General features: G+C 43.4%; 1 protein-coding gene across 7 annotated transcripts in view; it reads left to right on the top strand.

Annotated features, from left to right (window-relative positions):
- Positions 1-16853, top strand: part of TTC39A (tetratricopeptide repeat domain 39A) — a 63091-nt gene that overhangs the window by 20847 nt on the left and 25391 nt on the right. For 5 of the 7 annotated variants that reach the window (XM_007538399.3, XM_060205910.1, XM_060205908.1 and 2 more), the window contains exons 2-3: positions 1364-1468; positions 16548-16679. In XM_007538399.3, coding sequence (XP_007538461.1) covers positions 1364-1468; positions 16548-16679 — 237 coding nt within the window. Of the gene's footprint in view, positions 1-999; positions 1147-1361; positions 1469-16547; positions 16680-16853 lie in introns of those variants that run through there. The other 2 variants (XM_007538400.3, XM_060205911.1) reach the window with 2 other exon arrangements.

The raw sequence follows: 16853 nt of genomic DNA on the forward strand, positions 1-16853 counted from the left end.
AGGATGACAATCAGATTTCTAGTTTGAAGAACTGGGTAGAAGAGTAACTCAGTTAATATGATGCTGGGGCTGGGTAATGTTACACCTGGTTGAGTACAAACCTAATCATGTCCAAAGACCCAGGTTCAAATCCCTCGATCCCACCTGTAGGGGGGAAGCTTTATGAGTGGTGAAGGTCTCTCTTTTTCTCTCCTTCTCTATCTCCCTTTTCCCTCTCAATTTCTTTGTCCTATCAAATAAAGAAAGATGAAAAAGGCTACTGTGAGTGGTAGATTCTTCTTGCAGGCACCAAAACCTAGCAATAACCCTGGTGGCAATATAGTAATACTAATAATAAGCCAAAAAATGGAGCAAACAGATAAAAGGTTAGTTTAAATGTCAGTTTACCTGAAAGGTTCTGCTGATATTTAACACAGAGATGTTAGATCTGGGCCTTACGGTATATGCTGAGTTTACTTGGTAGAAAGGAACTTAATTTTGTGGAATAAGAACTCCTTTCATAGTGGTCATTGAAGACTCTTTGTGGAAACTTACTCCAAAAAAACCCTGAGGAAGAGATATTGTCAAAATCAGAGAGGACTTTGGACTGCCTTGTTTTGTCTCTCATTGTTCATACAGAGAGGCTCTGAACCAGAAATGTCTGGGATATTACATTCATTCATTCATTCTTCAGTCACTTATTCATCTATTTGCTTATTCATTCACCAGAGAAAAGTCCACTTTGTACTAGATATTCTATGCTAGAGCTATAGCAGAGGAAAAAAAAAACAGATTCCTTTCCTTAGAAATCCCTTATGTTCATGAGGGAAGACAGTAACACAAAAGTAACAGTTCTAAGAGCAGTAGAGAAGATTAAGGAAAGGTCTGGGGGGGCCGGGGAGGGTGGTTTGTGCCTGCCATTGGGAGGTGACCCTTGAGCGTGGACGGTCCTGGCTGGCTCTTACAGGTTGGCTGCTGGCTCTAGCCCATTGTGACAGTATCTCTGGGGTTCTAGAGTGCTGGTCTGGGGAAGTTAGAAGACCCAGAGAAGAAGGAGGGAGAGAGAGACTGCAGGGGATCTAGTGGGTGGGCTGTGCCCCCCAGGGGGGCCCAGCAAAGCCTGATGGGTCAGAAGGGCCACAAAGACTCCCTTTACCCTCGTGGGGGGTAAGATAAATGTATTCTTGAGGTTTCTTGCCCCCCCCATCACCATTTTTTACTGTTCCGCAACCCACCATACTAGCCCTCTTACCTCTTTTCCATTCCCTTCAAATTGTCCTGGTGTTGTGGGCATCTAAGGCTTGCCAGGGAGGTTGAGTGGGGTCTGTTCCAGCCAAGAAGAGGAATGGAGTTTTCCTAGGTCACAGCTAGTGTCTCCCCACAGGTCTCCTGTGAGCAGCCTCCATGAGGCTCTGGACCAGTGTATGACTGCCCTGGACCTCTTCCTCACCAATCAGTTCTCAGAAGCACTCAGCTACCTCAAACCCAGGTGAGGCCTGGGTTGGGGACGGGGTGGTAGGGGGATGTGTGCGTCAGGCATATTTGTGAGTGTACAGATGGGTGGTGTTGGGTCATGGAGAACCAGGAGTCTTATGTGAGCGGAGCCTCATGTAGTTGAGTGCCTTTGGCCTCCTGGGTCACCGTGACCCTCCCAAAGTTCCATAAAAATGGCTCAAGTTCTCTATTCCTCACCAGCTAGGCCCGCCCCCAAGGTCGCTGTGACTCTCTTCCCCTTAGATGCTGTGCCTCTTCCTCTTTGGTTTTATTTTCCCACTGAATCTACTTGAGGTTTCTCCATCAGTTTTACAATAGCCTCCCAAATTAATGAAGACTTGAGCTGCCTTTATTCACATCTTTAGGGTAATGGTGATTTGTCATTTTTTGTGGTTACATTCTTATTTCTAAATAATGTGCACTTACTGCTCTTATGGTACGTCTTACAGACAGCTCTAGGTTTTTGTTTATTGAGATATAAAGAATTTATAGAAATTCACTATTAGTTATTATTAAACATTACCTACTGGACTTTGGCGGTGAGTGCAATATGGAACTATACCCTATAATCTTATACATTTGTAAATCACTATTAAATCATCAATAAAAATTAAAAAGTGGGGCTGGGTGGTGGCACGCCTATTTGAGTGCACCTGTTACAACTTGCAAGGACCTGGGTTTGAGTCCCTGGTCCCCACCTGCAGGGGGAACACTTCACAAAGTGGTGAACATCTCTCTGTCTCTCTTCCTTTATCTCCCTGTCTCAATTTTTGACTGTCTCTATCCAATAAACAATAAAGAGATTTAAAAATTTAAAAATAAATAAATTTAAATAGCATCACCTATTGGGAAAAGAAAAATCTAACTTTTTTAAAAAGGATTTTATTTATTTATTTATGAGAAAGATAGGAGGAGAGAGGAAGAACCAGACATCACTCTGGCACATGTGCTGCCGGGGATTAACTCAACACCTCATGCTTGAGAGTCCAAAGCTTTATCACTTCGCCACCTCCTGGACCACGAAAATCTAACTTTTTTATCCCCTTGCTCCAGCTGCCTTCCCACATCCTCCTCTTCTCATTATATCACACATATACAAATCAATAATCAGTGTTTACATTGTTATAACTGTGTAATGAATGCTCATTGCAAAGAGTTTGTGCAAGGTAAAATGGCCTTTCCTGTCTGGAGTTAATAATTGTTTTCTCATTTGCCGAATCTGCTGTACATTTATCCTGAGCCCTTTATAACCATTCCATCATGTCATGCTATCCTGAGATTTCCCCTAAATAGTCAGGCATACCAGGTAAGTGCACAGACCCTCCCTTTCCTGGAAACCCATGTCCTAGAGGAGAGACAGACTCACTGGCCACCGCCCCACTGTCTCTTGGAACTCCTTTTAATTCTCTTCTGTTTCCTTGATCCCATTGTCCCTCCTTTATGCCCTTATCATTTTTCTAGTGCATCTCCTCTAGAAATTTCCAAAGGAGGGGACCAGGGCCAGGTGGTGGCACACCTGGTTAAGTGCACACACTACTATTCACAAAGATCTAGGTTCAAGCCCCCAGTCCCTATCTATAGGGGGAAAGCTTCATGAGTGGTGAAGCAGTGCTGCAGGTGTCTGTCTCTCTACTCTATCTTCTCTCCTTATCCAATAGTAACAAAAATAAATAAATTTCTGAAGAAAGAAAACATGGGCATGATTTCCCCAGCCCCAAATTTTAAGGGGAACACCCCTATTTTTAATACCTACTTTTGTTTTAAGAACCCCATTTTTTTTTACTTTACATGTGATCTTTTTTTTTCTTTTTACCAAAATATTTAGTCTCTCCTCTTTTGTTCTCATGAATCTGAAATTTCACAATGATATGCTGTAATGTAGGATTTTTGTTGTTGTTGTTGTTTCTGGGGTTTCACCACTCTGAATTAACTTTTTTTTTTCTATATAGAGACAAAGGTAAAGAGAGAGAGGGAGAGAGGGGTGATATCACTAACCAGGCTGGCCAGAACCTGGGTCATGCACATGACAAAGCAGATAATCTATTTTGCTGGTCCTTAAAATGTTGGCTTTTTAAATTTAGTTCTATTTTATTTTAGACTCTTTCAGTTCTAGAGAATTCTCTCATCTGGTCCCTTCATGTGTGTTTCCCTTTCCTGGACTATCTTTAAGTCAGATCCTGGGCTTCTTGGAACAGTCCTCTGGAAAGCTTTTTATCCTCCTACCACTTCTACATTTTCTTTTCTTTTTCTTCTTCCTTTTTTTTTTTTTTTCCTATCTTTGATTTTTGAGATATTTCTACAACCTTATCATTAAATTTCTCTATTGATCTTTCTGTATTTCTATAATCACTGACTCCATAGTACTCTGTACCCTGTGTTCTTTTTTCTGTAAAGTGTCTTATTCCTGCTTTGGAGGTGCACCGTGTTCTTTTTACCTCTATATGGAATACAAGAGTCCTTGGGGGGGCCAGGCGGTGGCACAGCTGGTTAAGTACACACATTAGAGTGTGCAAGGACCTGGGTTCAAGTCCCTGGTCCCCACCTGCAGGGGGAAAGCACTTGGTCCCCCACCTGCAGAGCTACAGGTGTCTCTCTGTCTCTCTCTCCCTCTCTGTCTCTCCCTCCCCTCTCAATTTCTCTCTCTCTCTGTGCAATAATAAAAAAATAAATAATAAAAAAAGAAAAAATATTAAAAAAGAGTCCTTAGGATAGGGTCTGACATAGTAAGCACGTTAATATATATTTATGATTATTATTTCCTGCATAGTCTTTTTTTTTTTTTTTGCCTCCAGGGTTATCGCTGCCAGCACTATGAATCCACTGCTCCTAGTGGCCATTTTTTCCATTTTATTGGATAGGAAAGAGAGACTTTGAGAGAGAAAGAGGTGACAGAGAGGGAGAGAGAAAGATAGACACCTGCAGACCTGCTTATCTGCTTGTGAAGCAACTCCCTGCAGGTGGGGAGCCAGGGGCTCAGACCTAAATCCTTGCACTTAGTACTATGTATGCTTAACTGGGTGTGCCACTGCCTGAAACCTCCCCTCCCTTTAATTTTAATTGCCACTAGGGTTATTGCTTGAGCTCGGTGCCAGCACTACAAATTCACTGCTCCTGGTGGCCATTTTTTCCTTTTTTTTTTTTTAATTAGTTAAACAAATTGGGGGGAAGAGGAGGGAGCTGGGCAATGGTGCACCTGGCTGAAGGCACATGTTATTATTTAAAAAAAAAATTTTTATTTATAAAAAGAAAACATTGACTAAACCATAAGATAAGAGGGTTACAACTCCACACAATTCCCACTACCAGAACTCTGTATCCAATCCCCTCCCCTGATAGCTTTCTTTTTAAAAAATATTTATTTATTTATTCCCTTTTGTTACCCTTTTTAAAAATTTATTGTTGTAGTTATTATTGTTGTTGTTGGATAAGACAGAGAGAAATGGAGAGAGAGGGGAAATCAGAGAGAGTGAGAGAAAGACACCTGCAGACCTGCTTCACCGCATGTGAAGCGAATCTCGTGCAGATGGGGAGCCAGGGGCTTGAACCAGGATCCTTACTCCGGTCCTTATGCTTTGCGTCACCTGTGCTTAATCCATTGTGCTACTGCCCGACTTCCCCCTGATAGCTTTCTTATCATTTTCTTTTAATTTTTTTTAAAGTTTCCCTTGTCTTTTTTAATTGTTGTTGTTGTTGTTATTATTGTTGTTGTTATTGATGTCGTTGTTGTTAGATAGGACAGAGAGAAATGGAGAGAGGAGGGGAAGACAGAGAGGGGGAGAGAAAGATAGACACCTGCAGACCTGCTTCACTGCCTGTGAAGCGATTCCCCTGCAGGTGGGGAAGCTTTATTTATTTATTTTTTTTATTTCTTTATTGGGGAATTAATGTTTTACATTCAACAGTAAATACAATAGTTTGTACATGAATAACATTCCCCAAGTTTCCCATATAAGAATACAACCCCCACCAGGTCCTCTGTCATCCTTCTTGGACCTGTATTCTCTCCACCCACCCACCCACCCACCCCAGAGTCTTTTATTTTGGTGTGATATGACAATTCCATTTCAGGATCTACTTGTGTCTTCTTTTCTGATCTTGTTTTTCAACTTCTGCCTGAGAGGGAGATCATCCCATATTCATCCTTCTGTTTCTGACTTATTTCACTCAACATGATTTTTTCAAGGTCCATCCAAGATCGGCTGAAAACGGTGAAGTCACCATTTTTTACAGCTGAGTAGTATTCCATTGTGTATATATAGCACAACTTGCTCAGCCACTCCTCTGTTGTTGGACACCTGGGTTGCTTCCAGGTTTTGGCTATTACAGATTGTGCTGTCAAGAACATATGTGTACACAGATCTTTTTGGATGGATGTGTTGGGATCCTTAGGATATATCCCCAGGAGAGGAATTGCAGGGTCATAGGGTAGGTCCATTTCTAGCCTTCTGAGAGTTCTCCAGACTATTCTTCACAGAGGTTGGACCAATTTACATTCCCACCAGCAGTGTAGGAGGGTTCCTTTGGCCCTACACCCTCTCCAGCATTTGCTGCTGTTACCTTTTCTGATGTATGACATTCTCACAGGAGTGATGTATCTCATTATTGTCTTGATTTGCATTTCTCTGACAATCAGAGACTTGGAGCATTTTTTCATGTGTTTCTTGGCCTTTTGGATCTCTTCTGTGGTGAGTATTCTGTCCATGTCCTCCCCCCATTTTTGGATGGGTTTATTTGTTGTCTTGTTGTTGAGTTTGGCAAGCTCTTTATATATGTTGGTTATTAAACTCTTGTCTGATGTATGGCATGTAAAGATCTTCTCCCATTCTGTGAGGGGTCTCTTGGCTTGGATGGTGGTTTCTTTTGCTGTGAAGAAGCTTTTTAATTTGATGTAGTCTCACAGGTTTATACTTGCCTTAGTCTTCTTTGTAATTGGATTCGTTTCATTGAAGATGTCTTTAAAATTTATGCGGAAAAGAGTTCTGCCAATATTTTCCTCTAAGTATCTGATAGTTTGTGGTCTAACATCCAAGTCCTTGATCCACTTGGAATTTACTTCTGTATTTGGTGAAATACAGTGGTTCAGTTTCATTCTTCTGCATGTTTCAACCCACTGTTTCCAACACCATTTGTTGAAGAGACTCTGCTTTCCCCATTTAATAGTCTGGGCCCCTTTGTCAAAGATTAGATGTCCATAGGTGTGGGGGCTCACTTTTGGGCTCTCAATTCTATTCCACTGGTCAGTGTGTTCATGTTCCAGTACCAAGCAGTTTTGATGACAATGGCCCTATAATACAATTTGAGATCTGGGAGTGTTATACCTCCGGTTCTGTTCTTTTTTCTCAAGATTGTTTAGGCAATTCTAGGTCTTTTTCTGGTTCCAGATAAACATTTGTAGCATTTGTTCTATTCTCCTAAAAAATATGCTTGAGATCTTGATGGGGATAGCATTAAATTTGTAGATGGATCTGGGTAGTATATTCATTTTGATCATGTTAGTTCTTCCAACCCATGAACATGGAATATCTTTCCACTTCTTTGTGTCTTTTTCAATTTCCTTGAGTAGTGACTCTTAATTTTCAGTATACAAGTCTTTCACTTCTTTGGTTAGGTTTATTCCTAGATATTTTATTGTTTTAGTTGCTATAGTAATAGGAATTGATTTCTGGATTTCAATTTCTTCTAGCTTAGTGTGTGCATAGAGGAATGCCACTGACTTTTGAATGTTAATTTTATAGCCTGACACATTACTGTATTGCCTGATGATTTCCAAAAGCTTCTTGCTGGATTCCTTAGGTTTTTCTGTGTATACTATCATCTGCAAATAGGGAGAATTTGACTTCTTCTCTTCCAATCTGTATCCCTTTGATTCCTTGCTCCTGCCTGATTGCTATGGCAAGAACTTCCAACACTATGTTGAATAGTAATGGTGATAGTGGGCAGCCCTATCTAGTACCTGATCTGAGTGGAAATGTTTCCAGTTTTTCACCATTGAGTATGATGTTGGCTGTAGGTCTGCTATATATAGACTCCACTATCTTCAGGAATTTTCCATCTATTCCCATTTTTGGTAGTGTTTTGGTCATAAAGGGATGTTGGATTTTGTCAAAGGCTTTTTCTGCCTCTATTGATATGACCATGTGCTTTTTGGTCTTTCTGTTGTTTATGTGGTGGAGCTTTCTTATTCTTTAACCCTCTGGGAGCATGGACCCAAGGTCATTGTGGGATGCAGAAGGCAGAAGGTCTGGCTTCTGTAATTGCTTCCCTGATGAACATGGACATTGACAGGTCGATCCATACTCCCAGCCTGCCTCTCTCTTTCCCTAGTGGGGAAGGCCTCTGGGGAAGCGGAAGTCCAGGACACATTGATGGGGTTGTCTGTCCAAGGAAGTCTGGTAGGCATCATGCTAGCATTTGGATCTGGTGGTTAAAAAGAGAGTTAACATACAAAACCAAATTGTTGACTAATCATGAACCTAAAGGCTGGAATAGTGCAGATGAGGAGTTGGAGGGATCCTCCATTTTGTAGATAGCTAGTAGGTATATTTTAGTTATATTCCAAACGGCTGTGGCTATACTAGTTTTTTTTTTTTCTTTTTCCTTTTTCCCCTGAGCCTGAGATTTGATATGCCGGTGGATCCAAGTTATTGTTTGGGGAGATGATATCATGGCTGGAAAAGGACCAGAAAGCTGGATCAGGGAAGAGAGTAGCTCCCTAATATGGGAAAGGGGTATAAATATTGTTGACTGTAAACCCCATGGATTTGATGTGATCTGGGGCCCATATTCAGCTTAGGAGCCTATGTGACCTCTGCATCCCTATAGATCTGAGCTCACATTCTGTGGTTATGAATAGGAACATTCCAAGCTGCCCCAATATCAGGACCCATCTTCCTCAGGTGTAGCATAGAGTATGTTGTCCAGCCTCCCTACTGTTGTTGATCCAATCTACCGTTGTTGATCCAAGTTGAGGGCAAGGTCCTTTGGGGGCCCACAAAGGGGTCTGTTGTGTTGTTCCTGATAGAAATGACCGGTAACAATGGAGAGAGGGATTTATTTGAGGTCTAGGCCTGTCATGTCTGTTTGGCAATCTGAGGACTCCCTGATTAGGGCCCCAGCTGATGGGGTGGCCTGATAGTGAGAGTCATCTTTAAAGTGGAAGGCACATGTTATATATAGCACAAGGACCCAGGTTGGAGCTCTGGGTCCCCACCTGCTTTGCAAGTGGTGGAGCTGTGTTGCAGGTGTCTCTCTGTCTTTCTCACTTGCTATCTCACCTACCCTCTCAATTTCTGACTGTCTTTAGCCAATAAGTAAAGATAATTAAGAAAAAAAAAACTTTAAAAAAAGAGATGAGGGGAGGAGATAGGGAGAAAGACACCTGTAGACCTAATTTAGCACTTGTGAAGTGTCCCACCTGCAGGTGGAGAACGGGGACTTGAACTCTGGCCTTTGCTCATGTGCTTTGTGCGCACACACACGAGCACAGGTTCCTTTTTCCTGTTTATTGGCTGTCTGATTATATTTACAAGCAAATTTACTCAAAGAGGCTGACTGGAAAGTGTGGGCCACACAGGCTTGTAAATGGTGGGATCAGCATTGGGGTCTGTCAGAGGTGTTATGCCAAGATGTCAGCCCCTCCAGAGAAGATCCTCCATGCCTTGGTTGGACAGAGTTCTTGAATTCTGTGAATGGATTTCAGGTGGAGGAACTATTTACCTAATCCCTTCTTTTTAGCTCTAGGCTATCTCTGCTACATTTGATTCTCCCAAGCCCCCAGGAAAAGTGTGTGTTGGGAGAGGGAGGGAGAAGGGAAAGAGCTTTTCCTCCAAGTCTCAAGCCTGACTTATTCAGCTTCTCTAGACTTGACTCACCCATTGTTCTTCTGTCAGGGATCAATGACCTGGCTTCTGGGGAGTGAGAGGTTCCAGGATATGAGGAGATAAGTCCTCTGACATAAATCTCCCCACCTTACCCACAATCTGAGGGGAACAAGACCTGACAACCCTGGGTCCCTCAGCAGGAGTGTGGCTGCCTTCTGAGGCAGACCAAGTCCTGCCCTATTCTTTCACCAAACAGCCAGGTCTCCCAGTGATATTGGAAGGCACCTCAGTTCCACTTCCTCCTGGTCATTTTTCTGTCCCTAAATAAGCTCCCTCTTCCCATCCTGCTGCTCCCTCCTCCTTGAGGGGCTGCCTTAGCCTCCCTCACTACAGCAGGAGTCCCTTAGCATTTCCTTGATTATGGATGACTTTGAACATTTTTCTTTTTCATGTATCTATTGGCCCTTTGCATCTCTTTTTTGGAGAATACTCAGTCCATGTCTTCTTCCTGCTTTTCAGTAGGGTTGTTTGTTCTTTTATTGTTGAGTTTGGTGGGTTCTTTGTGTGTTTAGGTTATCAGCCCTCTGTCTAGAGTGTGACCATAAAAATTTATCCCATGCATGGGGAGTTTCTATGTTATGTTGGTAATTCCTTTTACAATGCAGAAGCTTTTCAGTTTGATATCCCACTGGTTCATTTTTGCTTTTGTTTTCCTTGCAATTGGATTTGAATTGGCAAAGATATTTCTGAAGTAAAAACGAGATACCACTTTACACCTGTGAGAATGTCATACATTAAAAAAGACAGTTTACCCCACTATCTTGTTGATTATTATTAAATAACTAATAAAATTAAAAAGAAAAAGAAAAAAGAAAAGACGGGGCTGGGTGGTGGCACACCCAGTTACGTGCGCATAGTATGAAGTGCAAGGACCCACACAAGGATCTGGGTTCAAGCCCCTACTCCCCACCTGCAGAGAAGATAATTCATGAATAGTGAAGTTGCTTTGTCTCTCCCTATCTCCCCTCCCTCTCAATTTCTCTCTATGCTATCTAATAAAATAGAAAAATATGGACACCAGGAGCAGTAGATTCATAGTGCTGGCACTGAGCCCCAACAATAACCCTGGAGGCAGAAAAAAAAAAGGAAGAAAGAAAAGACAGAGACACCAACTGTTGAAGAGGCTGTGGAGGGAAAGGAACTCTCCCAAATCACTTGTGGGAATGTAAATTGGTCCAACTAATTTCTAGTATGTGGAAAACATACTAGAGATTTATCAGAATGCTAGAAATAGTCCTACCTTATGACCCAGCAATCCTTCTCTTCTGGGGATAACAAAAACACCTATCTTCAAAGACTCAGTGCACACCTATGTTCATAGTAGCACAATTTGTAATAGTCCAGGCTTGGAAGCAACCAAGATGTCCAATACCAGATGAGTGTCTAAGAAACTTGTGGTATATATACATAATGGAGTACTATGCATCCATTAAAATGATGAGATCATCTCCTTTGCAATGCCTTGACCAGAACTGAAGATACCATGTTGAGTGAGATAAGCCAGACAGAGAAAGACCAATAGTGAATGATCTCTCTTATTGGTGCAATTTGAGATAAAAGAACAGTAAGGGAAAACATAAGATGAAACTTGGACTCGGTGTATTGCACCAAAGCAAAGGACTCTGAGAAAGGAGAGAAAGGCATGGTATGGGACATTGGGGTCTTGGTGTAGAGGGTGCCCTAGGTTGGGAGCGTGAATATCTCCCAGACACCTATTAATGGGAAGTGATAAGTTGTACTGTAAACCATTAACACCCCATAAAAAAAATAAAATAAAACAGATGAAACAAGGAGTCAAAAGAACAAAAGGAAAGAGGGGAAGTGGAGGAGGAGAGAGGAGAAGGTAGTGGTGCTTGGGCTGGAGGGAGGCCATCCAGACGGCATCTGAGAGGACCAGGCAGGCAGTGGGGAGGAGCCTTCATGAGAATGAAGAAAGAGGCTTGGAGGTGGGGGCTGCCTCTGCCTTCCAGCCCAGCTCAGAGAGGTCCTCAGGGAGTCAGGCCTGAGGCTGGGGCTGGAGGCAGGGTCCCCAAGATGGAGCAGCAGGCTTAGGTCAGAAGTAGAGGCTCTGAGGGTGGGAACAGGGATCACTGATACATAGCTGACAAGGGCCTGAATCTTGACTGCTGGCAGAGGAGGGAAGGGCTGGAGGCTGCAGGCTTAACAGACCTCCAGGTGGCCAAGGCATCCTTGGTTCTAACACCTTTTATTTATTTGCTTTTACTAAATACTGGAGATTGAACTCAGAATCTCATGATGAATTCCCTGGCTATTTTATTTATTTATTTATTTATTTATTTATTTATTTTCCTTATTTGGCTACCAAAACTTTTTTTTTTAATTCAATTATGTGCTTAGCCAGTTGTGCTACCACTCGCCCCACCATAATTCAGTTATGATTGACAGGTCCGTTGGATAAGAGGGGTACAATTCCACACAATTCCCATCATTCATCTGCATCCCTCCCCTCCATTGGAAGTTTTCCTTTTCTTTATCCTCTGAGAGCATGGACCCAGGGTCATTATGGGGTATAGAAGATGGAGGATCTAGCTTCTGTAATTGCTTCTCCACTGAACATGGGTGTTGGCAGGTGGATCCATACTCCCAGCCTGTTTCTATCTTTCCCTAGTGGGGCAGGGCTCTGGAGAGGTGGGGTTCCAGGACAGAATTGTGAGGTCAGGTTGGTGTCATGGTAGCATCTGCAACTTGGTGGCTGAAAAAACACTGATACAAAGCAGAACAAATTGTTTAATAATCAGGAACCTAAAGGTAAACATATAGCACGTGAGATTTGGGGTCTCTATTTTGGAAAAAGCTAGGAGCTACTCTCTTCCCTAATCCAGCTTTCTAGTCTTTTAAAAAATTTTTATATTTGTTTATTTATTTATTCCCTTTTGTTGGCCTTGTTGTTTTATTGTTGTAGTTATTATTGTTGTTGTTATTGGACAGGACAGAGAGAAATGGAGAGAGGAGGGGAAGACAGAGAGGGGGAGAGAAAGATAGACACCTGCAGACCTGCTTCACCGCTTGTGAAGCGACTCCCCTGCAGATGGGGAACTGGGGGCTCAAAGCAGGATCCTTACTCGTGTCCTTGCGCTTTGTGCCACGTGTGCTTAACCCGCTGCGCCACCGCCTGACTCACCGCTTTCTAGTCTTATTTCCAACTCTGACATCATCTCCCCAGACAATACCTATAGCCCACTTGTGTGTTAGCTGTTGGGCTCAGGCAAAAATTAGTAAAGTCATGGACCCGTTGGAATATACCTAAAATAGACCTATCTAGTGTTTTTTTTTTTTTTTTTTTTTTTCCTACAGTTGCTGAGGCTCAGTACTGGCACTATGAGTCCACTGCTTCTGGTGATCTTTTTTTTTTTTTCCTCTTTATTCCATAGGACAGAGAGAAATTGAGAGGGGAGGGGAGATAGAGAGGGAGAGAAAGACATCTGCAGACCTGCTTCATAGCTTGTGAAGCGACTCCCCTGCAGGTGAGGAGCCGGGGGCTCGAACCAGGATCCTTACGTGGATCCTTGTACTTTGTGCTACCTGTGCTTAACCCACTGTGCTACCGCCTGACTCCCGCTTGTGATGTTTTTGTTTGCTTGTTTGTTGTATGTCTTTCCAGCCCCGGCTAGAGCCCCAGATGGCGTCATGTCCCAAGTGATGCTAGCTGAGAGGAGAGGGGACTGTTGTTCTAGGAGGTCTGGATGCTATACATACAATTAATGTTGTGGACTACAAACTAAATTGGACTACAAACTAAATTGTTCAAAGTCATAGTCATACCTCTATACCCCATATCCCAGTCTTTAGTTGGGGGACTTCCAGGTGGAGAGGGGCCAGGCTTCCCAGTCACCTGTCAGAGCCTTGGGCCTCAGACTAGAAATTCCACTTCGCCTGCCAGCTGCCCAGGTGGGGCTGTCCTCCTCTTGGGCGGAGCACCAGACTGGGCTCAGCAGGTAGGACTGGTGGGTGGCGCCAGAGGCCAATCCCAGGGCTAGGAGGTGAGAAGAGAGAGAGGCAGGGGTTGAAGAGTTATAGAAGATCTGGGAAGATAGCATAATTTCTGTGTAAAAGACTTTCCTGCCTGAGGCTTTGAGGTCCCAGATTCAAGCTCCAACACCACCATAAACCATAGCTGAGTAGTGTTCTGGTTAAAAAAGAAAAACAATTTTTTTTCCCCATAAAGGATAGGGTGGGCATGAGGGAGTAGGAAAGAGATTTTCTTTTCTTTTTTAAAATTTATTTATTTATTTTTATTTTATTTATAAAAAGGAAACACTGAAAAAAACTATAGGATAAGAGGGGTACAACTCCACACAATCCCCACCACCAGAACTCCGTATCCCATCCCCTCCCCTGATAGCTTTCCTATTCTTTATCCCTCTGGGAGTATGGGCCCAAGGTCATTATGGGATGCAGAAGGTGGAAGGTCTAGCTTCTGTAATTGAACAAGGCCCAATGAACAAGGGCATTGACAGGTCGATCCATACTCCCAGCCTGCCTCTCTCAGGAAAGAGATTTTCACATGTCATGTGTGTGTGTGTGTGTGTGTGTGTGACATAGTGTTTTATTTATAAGGGTGATTTTTCACCCTGGAAGGGTACTGAGGGATTTACATTTATTGTGCATCAGTGATGTGACCCCAACCTGTATGTACATCCTACTTTAGCCACCCAGTGTCTTAGGAGACAGGGTTCTTGTATTCATTTTATAGCAGGAAACCAGAGTTACACAGAGTTAAGGATACTCACTGGGACCACACAGTTGGCAATTGACAAAGCCAAGACTTCAAGCTGTGTCTGAAAGACTCTGAAACCCTAGTTCCATTTCTACTGCCGGTGACCATCTCCTTTTTACAAGCCACTGCTGGGGCACAAAGGTTGTGTACCAAATTTTCATGCCTGATGCTCTGAGGTCCCAGGTTTAATCCATGACATCAGAGCTGAGCAGAATAGAGCAGTGATCTATGTCCCTCCTCATTAAACACACACATCACACACACACACACACACACACACACACACACACACACACACACACACACACCACTGCTCTCAGATTAAACAAAGACTTGAGTCCTGACAGCTTCCAAGGCTAGTGAGGAATGACCCAGTCGTTGGTTTCCTTCAAAAACCTTTGTTCTCAGAAATAATATCACTTGTGGAGCATCCAGAAATTAAAAAAAAAATTATAGAGGTGTTTTATGAATAAGACAGGAAAATGGATGGTCACATGATTTTTACAATAAAGCAGACTATAAACCTTAGTCATCTCCCCCCTCAAGTGAGTTTGTGCTGTGAGCTTTGTAAATGATTAACGAGGGTGTGTGGGGGAACAAAACAGCTGCTGCCCCTGCTGTGCCCCAGGTGAGGGCAATTCCCAGCCATTCCCACAAGGAGCAGCAGGCTGGCAGTTTTGTCCTCATTTTGCAGAAGTATGAATCAAGTCTCAGCTGTGGTGTGACTTCCCCAAGTACAGAAAAGGACTGGCACCTTTCCCTCTCTCCTTGCCCACTTTAGAGTTAGACTCGCCCTCACCCCACCCCACACACATACACATAGTTGAGATTCTCAAGCTGTGCAGGAGCAAGGAGGCTTCCTGAGCCCTGAGCTCACTGGACCCTGTCACATAGCACCTGAGGATGGTGAGGGGTGGAACACAAAGAGAGAGAGAGAGGCAGTGGTGGAGGTGGGGGGAGAGAGACTACAGCAGCTAGTCTTCCTCCAGTGCAGTGAGGATCGAGCTTGAACTTGGGTCGCATGCATGGCAAAGCAGTACACTATCCAAGTGAGCTATTGCACCAGCCCCTTCCTTTCTTGGGGTATATTACCCTTTTTTATTATTATTTTTAATTTTTTATTTATTCCCTTTTGTTGCTGTATGTTATCCTTTTAACCAACTGTGTATCCTACTCTGCATGGAGTTTACTTAAAATTCTCAAGATTAAGTCTACTCTCCACCTTTGGTGTGTATCTTTCCAAATCCACACTCTTGGCTAAATAAATTTATACTCTTTGCCCAAAACAAAACAAAACAAAACAAAGCCTCTGTCCTTGGGATGCCCACAGTCTGGGAACTATCAGAATTATACTGACAGGATCCCAGTGTGACCTGTACCTCAGGTCCAGACACATGCTCCCCAGAGAGGGAACCTGGGATTCCCAGTGACTTTTGAAGCATTTGACGGTCTTGACAGATGAATTAGAGGATATGGAGTTAGGGGAAGGGCATTTCAAGCTGGAGAAAATGTGAGATTTATTTTTAAAAAAATTTTATTGGGGGATTAATGGTTTATAATACAGTTGTTGACACAAGTATAATTTCTCATCTCATCATGATAGGTATGTACAGAACACTCTTATGCCCAACTTGGGTCCTTTTCCACCATCCTGCACCAGGACCATACTGCTATCCACCCCCTTACTTCCCCTCCGTCTAATATGGGGTTTTATTTCTGTTTTTTTTTTCAATTATTACTTTAAAATATTTTTTAATGAGAGAGAAAGAGAGGGGGGGCCGAGGAGAGGGAGAGATGGGCATGAGGAGAGGCTCTAGAGTACTGATCAGCTCTGGTTTATGGTGGTACTGGGGATTGAACCTGGGATCTCAGAGCCTTAGACATGAAAATCTTTTGTGTGACCATTATGCTGTCTCTCCAGCCCCTGGGGTTTTCTTAAAGTGAGAATATGAGTGGTTCAAATGTGGTCTAGAGTAATCTTGGATGTAAACTAGTCCCACAAAGGTGACAAAAGGACTGGGTGGGAAAGGTGTACAGGACCCAAGTATTATCTTATAGGAAGCAGTAACAGAGAGCAACACTATCAGGTGATGGGATGGGGCGAGGCAGGTGAGGATGCCCAGATAACAAGGATGGGGCAGCCCCAAGGTGGCACAAAAGTATGTAAGTTCTGGGGACAGGACAGGACTTGGGCTCAGCCTGCAGGAAGTGAAGCAAAAGGTAGGCCCAGTGCACAGGGGAATAGGACCTCAGGCCAACTTGGTTGCTAAGCCCTGGTTGAGTATTCATAGTAGCACATTCTTCCAAGGTTGTTTGAGAAGCCACGAAAGGAACTTCGCTGCCCTGCCACCTTGCAGGATGTGGCAGGGAGTGGCTGATGATGGATGCTGCAGAGCCAGCTGTCACCAGAGTTCCTGGACTTGGTGCTTTCATTGCATGTCCCTTCTCTCTGACAGAACCAAGGAGAGCATGTACCACTCGCTGACATATGCCACCATCCTGGAGATGCAGGCCATGATGACCTTTGACCCCCAGGACATCCTGCTGGCTGGCAACATGATGAAGGAGGCTCAGTTGCTGTGTCAGAGGTTAGGGACATTGGTGGGCAGGGATGAGGGAGGTGGTGAAGCTTGGCCTTCTGTCAGTCTGGGCCTAGCTACGTCAGTGTTGAAATGCCACTGCTGCTCTTTTTGGCAAAGAGAATGTGTCCCCAAGTGCTGCGAGCTGTTCCTGTAAGCACTACCTCAGGAGCCTTGTGGTTG

This window comes from Erinaceus europaeus, chromosome 13 (genome assembly GCF_950295315.1).
Source record: "Erinaceus europaeus chromosome 13, mEriEur2.1, whole genome shotgun sequence".
NCBI classification, from domain to species: domain Eukaryota; kingdom Metazoa; phylum Chordata; class Mammalia; order Eulipotyphla; family Erinaceidae; genus Erinaceus; species Erinaceus europaeus.